The sequence below is a fragment of the Mandrillus leucophaeus genome, unplaced genomic scaffold (genome assembly GCF_000951045.1).
Source record: "Mandrillus leucophaeus isolate KB7577 unplaced genomic scaffold, Mleu.le_1.0 Scaffold187, whole genome shotgun sequence".
Taxonomy (NCBI): domain Eukaryota; kingdom Metazoa; phylum Chordata; class Mammalia; order Primates; family Cercopithecidae; genus Mandrillus; species Mandrillus leucophaeus.
In genome coordinates, this window is record NW_012101887.1 from 4,021,494 (window position 1) to 4,036,048 (window position 14,555).

Sequence of the window (14,555 nt, forward strand, 5' to 3'; positions counted from 1 at the left end):
GGGAGGCTGAGGCAGGAGAATGGCGTGAGCCCGGGAGGCGGAGCTTGCAGTGAGCTGAGATCCGGCCACTGCACTCCAGCCTGGGCGGCAGAGCGAGACTCCGTCTCAAAAAAAAAAGCCTAAGCTGAAAAGCTAATAGTGGACTTAATAATGAAATAATGATAATTTGGTTTTATTTGAATTTATCTGTAGAGAAGGCAGACAGATAAACAGATAATTCATAAATATTTTAAGGAAAATTTCATGAGAAAACGTACTAATACTTGTGAAGGAGTAAACTTAAGTTATTTGGAAAGTATCTCTCATTCTTAAGTGATGCCAAATAATAAAGATGTTTACAAACATATGTAATGCACATATGTAATTTATGTACATATATTTCATATGTTTATATGCATACAAACTTTCAGATATTGTGTGGATAGACAGGGGAATCTGTAGTCAAGTATGATAATAAAAGACTTTAGCTGTTCTTTACTAATTAGATGTTCTTTTAGAATCAAATCTGCAATCTACATAGCGGTAGGAAAAATAAAGAAAAGGCAGATTACTCAATTAGCTGCTTGTTTTGTCTACATCATTGCCAAGAAATCTGTTTTTTTTAAAAACTGTTCAGAGTATACCTTTAAGTAATACCTGGAATTGTGATACTTTGTTTTTTAAAATTTTTATTTATTTATCTTTTTTTTTTTTTTGAGGCGGAGTCTTGCTCTGTCGCCCAGGCTGGATTGCAGTGGTGCAATCCTAGCTCACTGCAACCTCTGCTTCCAGGGTTCAAGTGATTTCCCTGCCTCAGCCTCCCGGGTAGCTGAGACTACAGGTGCATGCCACCACGCCCAGCTAATTTTTTTATTTTTAGTAGACACAGGGTTTCACCGTGTTAACCAGGATGGTCTTGATCTCCTGACTTTGTGATCTGCCCACCTCGGCCTCCCAAAGTGCTGGAATTACAGGCGTGAGCCACCACGCCCGGCTATACTTTATTTTTTAAAAAATCATTCTATTTATAGTTATAACACTTTATGCTTTGTAATTTGCATATTTATATTAAGGAATTTAAACCGAAAAGTTTCTGCAATTAAAAAAATGATTTCTAAGTTTAAATAGATGTTAAATATAGCTATTTAATTTCAGATGAAAAAATAAAAGGTAAGTATTTAGTTTATAGTGTCTTAGAAACCTGATAATTGAAATAATTATTTCTTTAAATTTTAGGTATTTAATACCCTCACCCAAGCTAGATGAGTTTCCCTAGACTAGGACCTGGTCTGTTTGAGGTTTTTAGCAATATTCTTCTCCCCTACGTAAAAAAACGCATCTAGATAACTATGATGCGTTATAGGCTAGTAGAATCTCGCCTGTCTTCCTGCCACTGGCTTTGAATCTTGAACTGCCACCAGGTGTCATGCTAGCATTTTAATTGAAGCCTAATATACTTAATTAAATATTTCTGAGCTGGTCAAATTTAGTATACTAAATGTATATCATGAAACAGGAGTATAATAGAGCATTACTAAATTAAAGGAAAAGGCTATAAATAAGCTCTTCTTGTGCACTAGAACAAACAGTTGACTTATGTATTTCTCCTTGCTCAGCACTAATCCCTTGCCTCGCATTGTTATCGTCTACCGCAGTAAACTTACAGCAGAGCACGTATTTGTGATCATGTGCCTTAAAATGAAAAAGAAAACCTTGCAAGCCCTGCTTTAAAGTCGATATATTACTCACACACACACGGAGACACACGCATGCACATTCACACACTCAAGCCTTGAATTTAAACTGGCTTTTATCATCCTAGGGAATTCAAAGTATACATTACTTGAGTTCTGAGCATCCGCTCTAATAGAATATAGACTACCTGAGTCAAGATGCACAATATCTGGCATGACTCTGCAGTTTCTGAAGATACACTCTGTACTTATGTGGGTGGATTTTGAAGCCAGCCCCAGGACCTACACACGTGTTCCAGAACACCCCATGGAAGCCTTCCCAAAAAACGGATTGCTCCAGATATCTTGGCTAAATTTCTAGGCCAAAAGCCTTGACTAATGCAAAGCCTCCCTTGTTGTGGAGAGCCTTGTCTACCTGGTTAAAATATAACTCAAATGGTTTCTCAAAAAGAAGTTATGAGAAAATGAGTCACAAGACCCCATGTAGACCTTTTGCAGATGCCCACTCCAGTTATGCCAACATGCAATGTATTCTGAAAGTTTGTTCCACAGCTTCAAAAGAAAACAAAATGTTTAATGAGTGCAGTGCCTCCTGTTTATTAAGGAGGCATTAATATAACTAAACAAGGTAATATGTGCAAAGTACATGGCAAAGCAGTATACATATGTCAATTGCTGTTATGTTTCAGTAATCCTTAGATGAAATAACCTACTGAGAATAAGAGTGGGGTAAAATACTTAAGGGAAAAAGCAAATAGGTTATCATATGCAGCACATTTAAGTCTTAAAAGGCAGAAAATATTTTTAAAATACGTGTATATTCTGCCTTTAAAAATCTAACATTAAAAGAAATGTATATGAATTGCAAGATAAAAGATTTCTTGGATTAGTGCTAAGGTTCTGACTATCCCCTTGAAGTTGTGTAAACAGGCGAATTCAAACAAACTCAAAGATAATAAGAATAATTTTCTTCATACAACTTAGAAATTTAGAAGTTTAAGTTAAAAGTCATTTTGGAGAAAATAGCACATTTTCTTCCTGGTTTGGGCATCCAGTAGTGCAAAGTTGCCTTTAAAATTCATAATTAACACTATTGTAATTACATAACTACTTCTAGTGGATAAGAAAGGGTTAATTACCAAACCTGAGTTTTGGTAGGACCATTCAAAATTTTATGACTGAAAAATCCTATTCACGTACCTGAATATTTCTATTTCCCCAAGCCACCTGTTCTTAGAAAGTTGGATTCCAATTTGATTTTTTCTTAAACAATAAAACTTGACTTCTGTAAATATAGAAAACCAAGGGCCTAATAAAATTATTAATCTGCTTAATTTGTAATTTCTTTTTAGTGGAGAAGTGAACATGTAGATATTTATAGTTATCCATTGGGCTTGACTGCTGTGTGTGAAGATCTTGTCATGGAAAATGGAGTAGATTACAATTGCCATGTCATCTTTTCCAGAGGTACTGGGCAGAGGCAGGTGGCAGACCTGACATGCCTAGCTGCTGCCAAAGATTCTTGCTATGATGCTGTTAGAATCTTCGTGGATTATTAAGCCATACGTGGACTTTTTTGTTCCTACAGGTCTTTGCTTGGCTGTTCTTTCCCATATCTTCTGTGCCAGGTACTCCATGTTTGCAGCTAAACTTCTGACTCACATGATGACAGCCAGCTTATGTACACAGGTAGGAGAGTGCTGGCATTTATGATTTATCGTGAGATGTCTGTGTTTCTTCTTCTTTGGTCCTTGAACTGAGTGTAAAAGTAAAGTTTAATCTCAACTTAGTTGAAATAAACTTGTTTACTTTTGCAGTGGAAGAGAATGGGGCTAGGAGAGTCATGTAAGGAAAATTAGGCCTAAAATGCTTCTTTCTACAGAGAAGCACCTTAATATCATCGCTTACAAAAAAAGCTTCTTATCACAAAGTATCATATTGTCAGCTAATATATGCTGAATGTGTTTGTAATTTATATATACATTAAAATTAACATATTAATCTGTTTGAAATATGCTGTGTTATAAATTCTTTATGTGTAGGACGTTAAGATGATGTAAACTTTTGAAGTATCTGGACACTTTGTATTGTTTCCTATAATATAATAGTTTGATAGAACATTTTCTTTTGAAAAATCAATCAGTTTTCTATGGTAGAAGAAACTGTGAAAAACATTGACTTATTAGCAATGTTAATTTAAAGTATCTAGTTTAAAGCACCGTGTAAAGCACAGAAACCAGAACAAAAGATGAAATTAGATGCTTTTTCTATCCATACAGTGTTTATAGTCTAGAAAAGCAGATGTACATATAAGTAACTATAATTCAGTGTGATGTGTGAACATAGACCATTTGCAAACTACTCTATGAAAATAGATGAAGGCTTAATTCATTTTTTTTTTTATTTTTCTCTGAAGGTCAAGAAAGTCTTCTTAGAGGAGATGATATTGAGCTGGGACTCAAATGAGTGAAAATTCAGTTTGTTGATAAGGACTAAAAAGGGCCTAGACATTTATATAGGCAAAGGGAAAAAAGCATAATTACTTCTACTTTAAGGCTGAAATTATAGATCCAGGTAGAAAGAATATTCTATATAATGTTCTTATTGAGATACTTTTTAATATTGTTTTATAAAATTAGAAAATCCCACTCTTCTGGATGGAGAGACACTACTGCAATGCAGACAATACTCTGTTCATTGGGTGCTGGTCATATGTGTGTATTCAATTTGTGTGCGTTTATTGTGCTGTAGACATGATTTGCATAGTTTTTTTAGAATGCTAAAGTGCATTTATTGAACTCTGATAGAACTTGAAAAAAATAGCATTTGTGGTGGAGCTGAAATATAAAATGGAAAATTATCTTAAATATTGGGATTCTGTCACACTTTTTTGTTCTACGAGTGAAAATGGCCTGTAAATTCCACACTCTATTTTTCAGGGAATAATTAAGTGCTGGATTCTACACAGAGGTCTCTGATTGGGTTTTTAAAGGCCCTATGAGCTATGAGAAGTAGCAGTGGTTACCAAAGGGGCTTGCTTTGAATTTCACAAGGCTATTTATATTGCCTTTGTGACCTGCCTTAGCTGTTTGATCTCGCCTTTGCTTCTTGAATCTAATATATTAGAAAACCCGCCTTCCATAATTAGAGTTTACTTGGCTGTATTCACTACCCACTCTGGTGATTTTTTGGCAGCCGAATTTGTGCAAGACTTAATTATAGCACTATAGAATTACAGACAACTCTTCAGTGTCCTAGCAGACAAATTTGCTCATGTCTAGGGATGTGAAAGACAAAACCAGGATTTCTATGTTGGAGCATTAACTTTTGATTCATGTTGTATTTAACATTGATTTTGGAGAAAACGGTTAGTCATATCCATGTTTTTCAGTATATTTTTAGAGTAAATGAAACAAGGTAGGATGAAAAATCATGTAATGTATGACTTGTGACATGAAATAACTAAAAAAGCATTTTCATATCTCATTTTTGGCAGGAAGAATTGGTATATTATTGATAGAAGATAGTTTATTTCAAAATGCTTTGTCTACTTAGATTTAAAAATACCCTCTGAGTTAAGAAGAATAGTTATCTCCCTTAAAACCTTTTAGATAAGGCTTTAAAAAATTCTTAGGCCCCCAAAACAAGAAGCTGACTACAGTAAGTTGGGCCCCCACCCTACATAAATTTTAAAGTCATGTTTATAGCTCCAGTTATAGAATCTTCCAACAGGAGTTATTACAGTTCCAGACTTGGATCTTTCATTTGGGATCCGCTGTCAATGTTATATTGTCATTTTTGGAGATTGAGTTAACTCTAGAGAAGTCTTCAAAAAATACAGGCTTGGCCTATGGTTCTTTAGCTAAGAGGGAAAATTCTGTAGCTGACCTGAGTGAGTTGTGAATACTTTGCAGACAAGTCTGCCAAGACCATTCATTTTCAAATCTTTATTAATGAACTAGGACTAAGTAGAATGGCTTTTGTAGAGAAGGGAAGAATAGAAATGCAATAGTCCTGGATTTCCTTTTGGAGCAATGTGGTATAATGGAATCAGAAAGTCAGGAATCAGAAAGTCAGGAAAATATGCTCGTCTAGCTCTACTTTCCACTTCTAGAAATATGTGGACTATTATAACCATGATTTATTGTGTGTATGTGTGTATGTATGTATGTATGTGTGTATATATATATATTCATGATTGGAGGAATATAGATACAAATCCAAAGATGATTCCTGCTTTAAAAATCAAGATTCTGCTTTAATCTGGAGTTTGTCATTATAGCCCCTTTGAAAATCATCGACTATAAAATACCAGTAGGTGGCAGTAGAAGATTTATTTTTCTCCCTTAAATTTGCCAATCTCTAGCCATGACAGCATTCAGTAAAAAATTTGAGAGATGCTTTCATAGTACTTCTTTAACTGGGCTAGAGGGTGTTGGTCTGCAGCATAGCAAATACATATTTGTGGTTTCCTACCTTTGTCTTTTTATCCTCTTTATTCAGAATTTAATTAAATGCAAAAGTGCCATAAGAAAAGATTGTACTCCACTGGTTTGAATATATCTTTCTACTGCTTATATATATTCAAATTCAGGGACATAAAATCACTTTCATCACTATATTTATGAGCATTAAGTGTGTTATTGATACAGAAAAATGTGTTTATTATGTCACAGAAGCTTTGAGATAGAGGTCTCTATTTTCAGTTTATCAAATGCATACATATTTCTTCAATACCAAGTTATTTTTTTCTCACTTATATAAATGAAAATGATTAAATGGCAAGAAATTGTGGAGCGCTTCAAGTATTATGTGAAAAAACAGCAAACAAATTTGCGTGGTATTGGGTGATATTTCTGAGAAAAATATCTAATTATATCTTTGGGATTTTTATCTTTGAATCACATTGCCAACCCATGTGTGCCCCGATAAGGCTGGTAAACAACTAGTCACAAAGGGCAAGTTTGCAGTTCAGGGTTCTCAGTTCTGGAGGTTCTGTCAGGAAAAGCAATCTTCCAAATCTAAAAAAAGAACAGAAGTTTCCTCATAGAAAACATGATGATAAGATAGAACTGTATTTACTCTGATTAATAATACTTAACAAGGGAAAATATTTGTTTTTCTTCTCTATGGTTTGTTATTTGTACAGTGTAAACATATTTTCTGAAACTAAATAGCAAATTCATCTAGAAATGATGTGTGTAAGTCTGTACATTTACCAGCAAGACTATAGCTTAGGGACCTATTCTCTGGAATTTAAAAAAGTTGGACTGTTACTGTCTTTTGTCCACTTTCTCATTCTGCAACATTTTGGGATGTCATTTTGCAATGTCCTGTTTCCCAGGAAGGATCCTACTCAGACACCCTTGTGAAAAGCTTCTGCTTTAATCTGGAATTATGTCATTCTTGCTTTGAGTATCTAGCATCTTTGGGAATCTTTGACCGTGCATGACTAAAGGCAGAAGTCCTGTGTGACTTCCCAAATGCTGGCTCCTTCTGGATACTATGAATCCTGGTTTCTGTTTCAGCAGTTTGCGCTGTTTTGTTGAGATTGCCAACACAAGAAAGTCATTGTGTGAGTAAGGCTTGAAGACACATATGTAACAAGCATATTTTAACTGAAGCAGAGTGAGATAGAGATGGTAAAATGTTCATTAGTCAGAACAGAATTTTCCTTAGTTGGAAGTTTTTGCTAATCACTTATTAACCAGAATATCCTTTGTTGTTTCTACTTTTTTTGCTAAAAAAAGGTATGTAGGAGTTTAAGTACAAGGATCAAAATTAAATCTTGCTTTGAAGATTAGGAAATTGAGAAGCAGAGGGTCATTTTTCAGTAGAACATTTATGATTATATGTTAGTGCAGATGTAAATGGATCAAGAAGGTAACAACGAAGTGTTTCCTAAACTTCAATGTCGGCATCTTGTTACAGTTCGGATAGTGCATCAGTGAGTCTATGGTGGGTTTCCAGATCCTACTTGTTAAGATATTAGATTAGCTGTATTATGACCCCAAAACATCTCTGGTGGTTGTTGTTGCTGCTGCTGTTGCTGTTATTATTATTACTAAATCCATATAATCAAGCTCTTTTTCTTAGTATGAAATTTTATTTAAGACATCCCATTTATTAATTTTTTTTAGTTTCATTTCAAATATTATTGCCTTTAAAATGACTCGCACACTTGTATCTTTCCCTAATTAATGAAAGGCTGCTGCTGTGTCCTTCTGACTTTTTTTTCTTTTTTCTCAGAAAGGGAAAGGTTCTTAGGCAAGTGGACTAAGAGATAATTTAGAGTATGAACAAGGCCTTTATTCTGGTCATTCTCATAGCATTTGAAAATTTGCAAAACTTCTCAGTGTTGTTTTGAACATAAAATAAACTACTAGAAAGAAGATATAACTAGTTCCCCTGCCCCAAGTTCATTCTTTTCTACCAAGATCTCGTAGGTGGCCTCGCCCTACTACAAAGGTATTGAGTATGTAAGCCTTTTTTTTTTTTTTGTACAATTAACTGTATTTAACTGTGTCTTTATGTAGATATTGGGGTATTTAACTGTATCTTTTCTTCGTGTAGAGATTAGTTTGGTGAATATGAATAAAGACATTCTGCACACAGATATGAATATACATTTAAGTTGAGTTTATTAAACTATTTGACTCAATTTAGGTATGCTCAATGTATGGCGAAAATATTATTACATTCATGACTGAGTGACCATTCAGCATTCAATAGTGAAATTAAAACTAAGAAATTGAACAAACCCACATCTCAGGTCAAGACCATTGTTCATCCAGCAGCTCGACCACTTCCATCTCATCTATCATATGCACAGTATTGAGACTGTGCAATGAGAAATACCAAGCAAGATGCATACACACACACACGAAGCATGTAAATAATAACCTAAAACACTAACCTCATAGTAAGAACCAAGTATATAAAGAGAAAAAAATCTCTTCCTCTGTAGTATACTATGTAGTACTACATAGGCTGAGAATAAGGGATCCCAGCTTACAGAGTCTCTGGGGAGGAAATGGAATCTGACCTGGTTGTTGAAGAGTGCATAAGATTTGAAGACTTAGCATGTGACACATTCTAGGCAAGGAAAAGAACAAGAACAAAGACATCGTGGTTATAGTGATCCTGGCTGCTTTCACTTGAGTAAGGCTTGAAGATCCCACAGAGAAATAGGTAAGTTTTGACTGCAGGTGAGGCAGCTCCCTATTGTCTGAGAACCATGAGGAGTTACAGAGTCACCAATGGAATTAGTCCAAAAAGTCACAATATGAAAGGAGTGTTTTTAAGGATTAATCTGGCAATGAGGGATTAAAGGAAAAATGAATTAAAGAAGATAAGAGACTCTAATTAGGGAGAGTAGAGAGGTTGGGTGGATTGCTTTTACCATCATCCAGTTAGGATGGGTTCTGAGCTTAGACAATGATAATGGCAATGAGAATTCAAAGGAAGGAATAAGGACTAATAAAAATATCGTATTTTGCTTTATTAAATTTCTGCACTTTCTTGTCTTCTGTCTTTAAATCAATAAAAAAGCCACATTGCAAATTTTATTTACTAAACATTAATGCAATACTTATTACATATTATAAGAGGTAGGGATTATGAGGTAGGTATTAATATTATTCTTATTTTACAGATTAGGAAATTGCAACATAAAGAGTAGAATTACCTGCCGTAGGTCACATAGTGGTAAGTAACAGAGCTAGTATTTGAACACAGCAGCCAGCCTCCAGTCCTTTTTTAAACTGCTATACTAAGTTGCTTCATAAATGAGGAATTAATGAAATTTACTCTGTCACCAAATGAGAGAGATTTTTAAGGTGACTGTGAAACTAGTGGTTTCATTTGACTTAAATAGGAAAGTGGAAAGGTTTAATAGTTGGAGAGTGGTATGTGCAATTTTCAGCGTGAGGAGTTTAAGGATTCCATAGCATAGAGATTTAGATGTTATCTACATAAATGTAGAACTTCTTGACACTTTAAAATAGGTTCTCTGAGACAGGTTGGGTAGAGAGCCTGTGTAGATAGAATACATATACCTAATGTCATTAAGGGCTGGACTTTATGGCACTGAATTTAGTAATTTACACGTACTACATTATTTACTCTTATAACAACCAAATGAGGTGGATACTGTTTTCATCCCTAAAGAGAATAAGAGATATTCAGTTACCTGCCCTAACCTACATAGGTAGAAGAACATTGAAGGAAGAAGAAATTGAAGCCAGATGTGTCTGGCTCCAAAACTCGTGCATTTAGAGACCATGCTATGTGGAATGAGAAGGATCACTACAAGAGGATTGGAAAAATGTTAAAGTTTTTGAAGCCAAGGAAGGAAAAAGGTTTCAAATGGAAGGATTTGTGCATCATGAGGAGATTAGTTCTCAAATTTGGCAAGAACAAGGTCCCTAGAAACTTGGAGAGAAATTATGAAAATTAGAAAAGGTTAAAGAGTAAATGGGTAGGAAGAAAATAGATGAGACTATCAGACCACAGCTGTGAAGTTTGTCAATGAAAGAAGAAGGCAATCAAAGCACAGGAAGTGGGGAACAATTATGGCGACTCTGATCATAGGGCTGCCACCCAAGGGGCAGGTCTCCCCCATCTCCTCCACTGGTATTTTCTTTCCTTGAAAGAGAACTTCCTATTGAAGTTTGTTGAAAGGGTAATAGGAACTAGTAAGTTTCTCTTTGATCCATGTGTTTATTTATATGTTGTGATTAATTTGAATTATTTAGGTCTAGGCAAGTGACTCCCTGCTAGTGCACCTCACCTAATCACGTTATATCTAGGAGAAAATTAGAACTCTAGTTTGAGCTTTCTTTTTCCATTTCTTGAATCCAAATTTCTGTGACAGCCTTACATTTTTGGTGTTGTTACTATTGAACTTTATGTAAACTTGCAATCAATCATGAAACAAATTTATAATTAGCAATTATCAAATAATTATATAAGTCATTCTACAACCAAAAATATTAATGTTATACTATTCACAAGTGTGTGCTTTGGAGTATTACAATGATTTTGGTACTCAAAATAGAGTGAAATTTGCATATTGATTAAGGTATTGAATTCTCCCCCCAAAAAAATGTTATTTTATTTTTGCTTTCTTTTTATTTAAGGCTACATTTTCCTTTATGTATCAAATTTGTCTTTCTTAAAGTCTCTTAATAATAAAATCAAATTCCTTTCCTCAGCAAGCTTTCAAAAGTCAGCTCAAGTAGACTGTTCTCGCTAAATTGAAAATAAGTGGACACTGAAATACAAAAATAGTATCATGGTCACAATACTGGGAAATTCAGACTTTCCCAAGTGCTGAAGTAGCAAAGCAACAGAAAGAGTGAGTAATGTTCTGAATTAGGCTACAGTGACATTATCATGTTTGCAACATGACTTTTGTTACTAGGAAAATTTGTGAGGCAAATCCAGACTTTCCCAAAAAAATACCGGTTTGGAACCATCTATTACAGCTTCAGTAACATAAACTATCCTTGACTTTTAAAAGACTTCCTTGATGTCTCTGACTAGGCAAAATCAGCATATGAAAAAAGTTGTTTTTATGAATATTTAATGAGTGCTCTAAAGAACTGTAACAAATATGGAGCGTAGGGGGAAGCGTCCGGGGAAGCGTCTCAGTTTTGGAATTAGAGAGACTGATGGGGTAACATCTGTCAACTACAGTGGAAAAAAAATCACTAGGAAAATAATAAGAATGCCTGATTTGCAGCATTGTTGAGAAGATACATAGTGGATCATGTTCAAATGCACAAAACACAAGATCTGGGGAAGGAGATTTCAGAAGAGGAGGGCAAGGAGGATTCCTGCTGTCTCACGATGTGCAGAGGCCCTTCAGGTTCTGCCCTGAGTTGAACACTGAATCCTTCTGGAGAACCTGAGCCCTGAGTCTGCTTTTCTGTGCTTCAGGTTTTCTTAAATCAGCTGCAAGGGAGGAGAGAATTTGGGGCCCCACCCTTTTTCAGTAATTGACGCTGTCAAGCCTGTAACTGTGCCTGTCATTGTACTATAGATAATATAGACCATGAAATTTTTTTCCGTTGGTCTGCATTATCTGTTGTAGACACCATCAGTAATTTTGTTTATAGTTTTTAAGAGTTTCTTTCCCTAATCTGAGTATTTTCTAAGTGTTTGTGTCCTCATTGCTTGTGTTGAATTGTTATAACCTTAAAAATTGGATATATATATATATATATAAAATATATGTGTGCCTATCTAGAAAAATATATATGGTGTGAGCTTGTGTATGTGTGTGTGTATACATTTGAAATTTGACATAGACCTATATTTTAAAATACAGAGACACTTGGCTCCAAAGCTGAAGGGCTAGAGCGCTGGTCTTGTGAAAATACAGAGACACTTATTTAATGAAACAGTACTGCTAAGGACTATGATAAGCACTTGATGTGTTAATTCCAGCACGCGATGGCATAGTCAGTATTTGTATTATTGCCTCTGCATTGTGTGTAAGAAATCTGAGACACGAAACAGTTCTGTGACTTGCCCCAGGTCTCAGATCAAGTAAGTCTATCTCCAAAGGGTGTTTCTGTAACCCCTTCTCCACCCCTTTACAGAGGAGCCCTCAGACACCCTGGTAGCCTTTTTCCATCCACTTCCATGGAGCCTAATGACATGGTCCTCTTGCAGACAGTTTTAGCATTCACTCTGTTACTATACCAAGCGTGCTAGTAGGCTTGTCTTTAGTTTCCTTTGTAACTCTCTGAAATCTTGCTTCCTTCTGTGGAACTTTTAAATGAGTGATCCTTATAAAATTGGTTTTTAGATTTACATTGACCTCAACCCCATGAAATTGTGTCTCCTGAGCTTTATCTGCTTGCTGTACCAACAGAGTGCCTTTTATGTAGTTGCCTACCTGCCTAGCTGAGCTTTAAGTTCCCAAGGGAAGAGACTATTCTTTTTTATATCACATCCAATGCCAAAAGGTAAAAGACCAAAATAACATCAGTCATAAAGACAAAACAGCCTTTCCATATTCTTTGCGTGCAGTCTAGAACTGCCTTTCTGGCAGAGCCCTATTCGGATACCACCTTCCGGGAACATATACTCTGTGTTGTGCCAGGAGTGGGAAGGAGCTTGGTTTCAGGCACTATATTTTGGTTGTAAGGGCGAATGTTATTGCCAAACTGAAAAACATGTCAAATATCAACAACCAAGTGGGTTTTGTGGTCACATTTCATCTGTAGGTGATGGCATGTGCCGGTGATTTTATGGGGTTTGATGTGGAAACTGAGAAATTCCACAACTCCAGAGCGCACCTCTAAGCCCCATCCCCCAATTCTCACTCTTCTGCAAGACAGAGATCAAGGTTGAATGAAAATCTTTGAGTACAAATTCTCAATTTTTGCATTTTTTAAAACTTTTAAAGTATAGATTTCTTTAAAAAGAAAAAATGCTCAGAGAAAAAATTTAAAAAGCCAGACATGGTGGTGCACACCTGTAGTCCCAGCTACTCTGGAGTTTGAGGCAGGAGAATTGCTTGAGCCCAGGAGTTGGAGGCTGCAGTGAGCTGTGATCGTGCCACTGCACTCCAGCCTGGGTAGTAAAGACCTTGTCTCTTAAAAGAGAAAGGAAAAAAACTTCAGTTAACCATATTTTGGAATTAAATGCTTTTCTACTCTCTATTTTTTGGGTTTATCCCATTTGTGATCCCTTCTCTCAATTGTCACCATTATCTTGCTCACCTAAGCTACCTTCCTTCTTTTGTGGACTCCAAACTCTTCCTCATGGTTTTTAACCTGACCCCTTTCTCCTTAATCTGTTCTCCTCTCAGCAGCAGAAGTGGTCCTTTTAAAGACTAAATTGACTCTAATCATTCTCTCTCAACCCCTTCAGTGTCTTCCTATTGCACATAACAGAGGGACTCTGACCTCCCTCTTACTCAGGATCAGTTTCTGACCATTCTCCGATCTCATCTTGTACCATCTCCACATTCACCCAGCACAGCCACAGTGGGCACAGTTCTTTAAATATGCCCAGCTTCTTCTTGTCCTACATGCTGTGTTCTAGTTAATACCTAAGCCTGGAAAGTTCTGCCCCAGTGTTTTGCTCATCCATGTTTCCATTTATACAGCATTCACTCACACTCAGCTCTTATGTTACCACCTCAGAGTGGCCTCCCCAAGAAGCCCCGCCCCCATGGTGTCTCATCACTGTTACATTTATTCATATCATATATCAATATCTAAATTTTCTTGTTCATGTATTGTATTCTGTCCCCTTTTCCCCTTTCTGCTTCTAGAATGTCAACTCCATTAGATCAGGAATTGCCTATCTTGTTCATTGCGGTTTCTAGCATTCATAAAAGGCCTTTTGGCTCACACTAGATTTTCAATTAAAAAAAAAACTGTTTAAATGAATAAGAAAGACAATGAAGTTAAAAAAAATCTTAGGCTTTCTTATGAAGAACATTCTTGGCAATCTGAAACTAACCTATCACCATTTTCTCATGAAAATAAGCACTTCCTATATTCTCAATTCCTTAAAGCAAAACAAAACCAGAACTGGGTATGGGGCACATGCCTGTAATCCCAGCTACTGGGAAGGCTGAGGCTAGAGGATCCTTAGAGTCCAGGAGTTTGAGCCCGCAATGAGCTATAATTGCACCACTGCACTCCAGCCTGGGAAACAGAGCAAGACTCTGAATTTAAAGTCAGAATTTTAAAGAAGAAATTATTCATATTCTTTTTTTTAATTATTGTACTTTAAGTTCTAGGGTACATATGCACAACGTGCAGGTTTGTTACATATGTATACATGTACCATGTTGGTGTGCTGTACCCATTAACTCATCATTTACATTAGGTATATCTCCTAATGCTATCCCTCCCC

The 14,555-nt window shown here is 35.9% G+C and overlaps 1 protein-coding gene across 1 annotated transcript in view; it reads left to right on the forward strand.

Annotated features, from left to right (window-relative positions):
- The window catches only part of ADGRV1 (adhesion G protein-coupled receptor V1), a 596,733-nt gene that overhangs the window by 277,658 nt on the left and 304,520 nt on the right, over window positions 1-14,555 (forward strand). Inside the window, exon 83 of the mRNA XM_011978020.1 lies at window positions 3,262-3,362. Coding sequence (XP_011833410.1) covers window positions 3,262-3,362 — 101 coding nt within the window. The remainder of the gene's footprint in view (window positions 1-3,261; window positions 3,363-14,555) is intronic.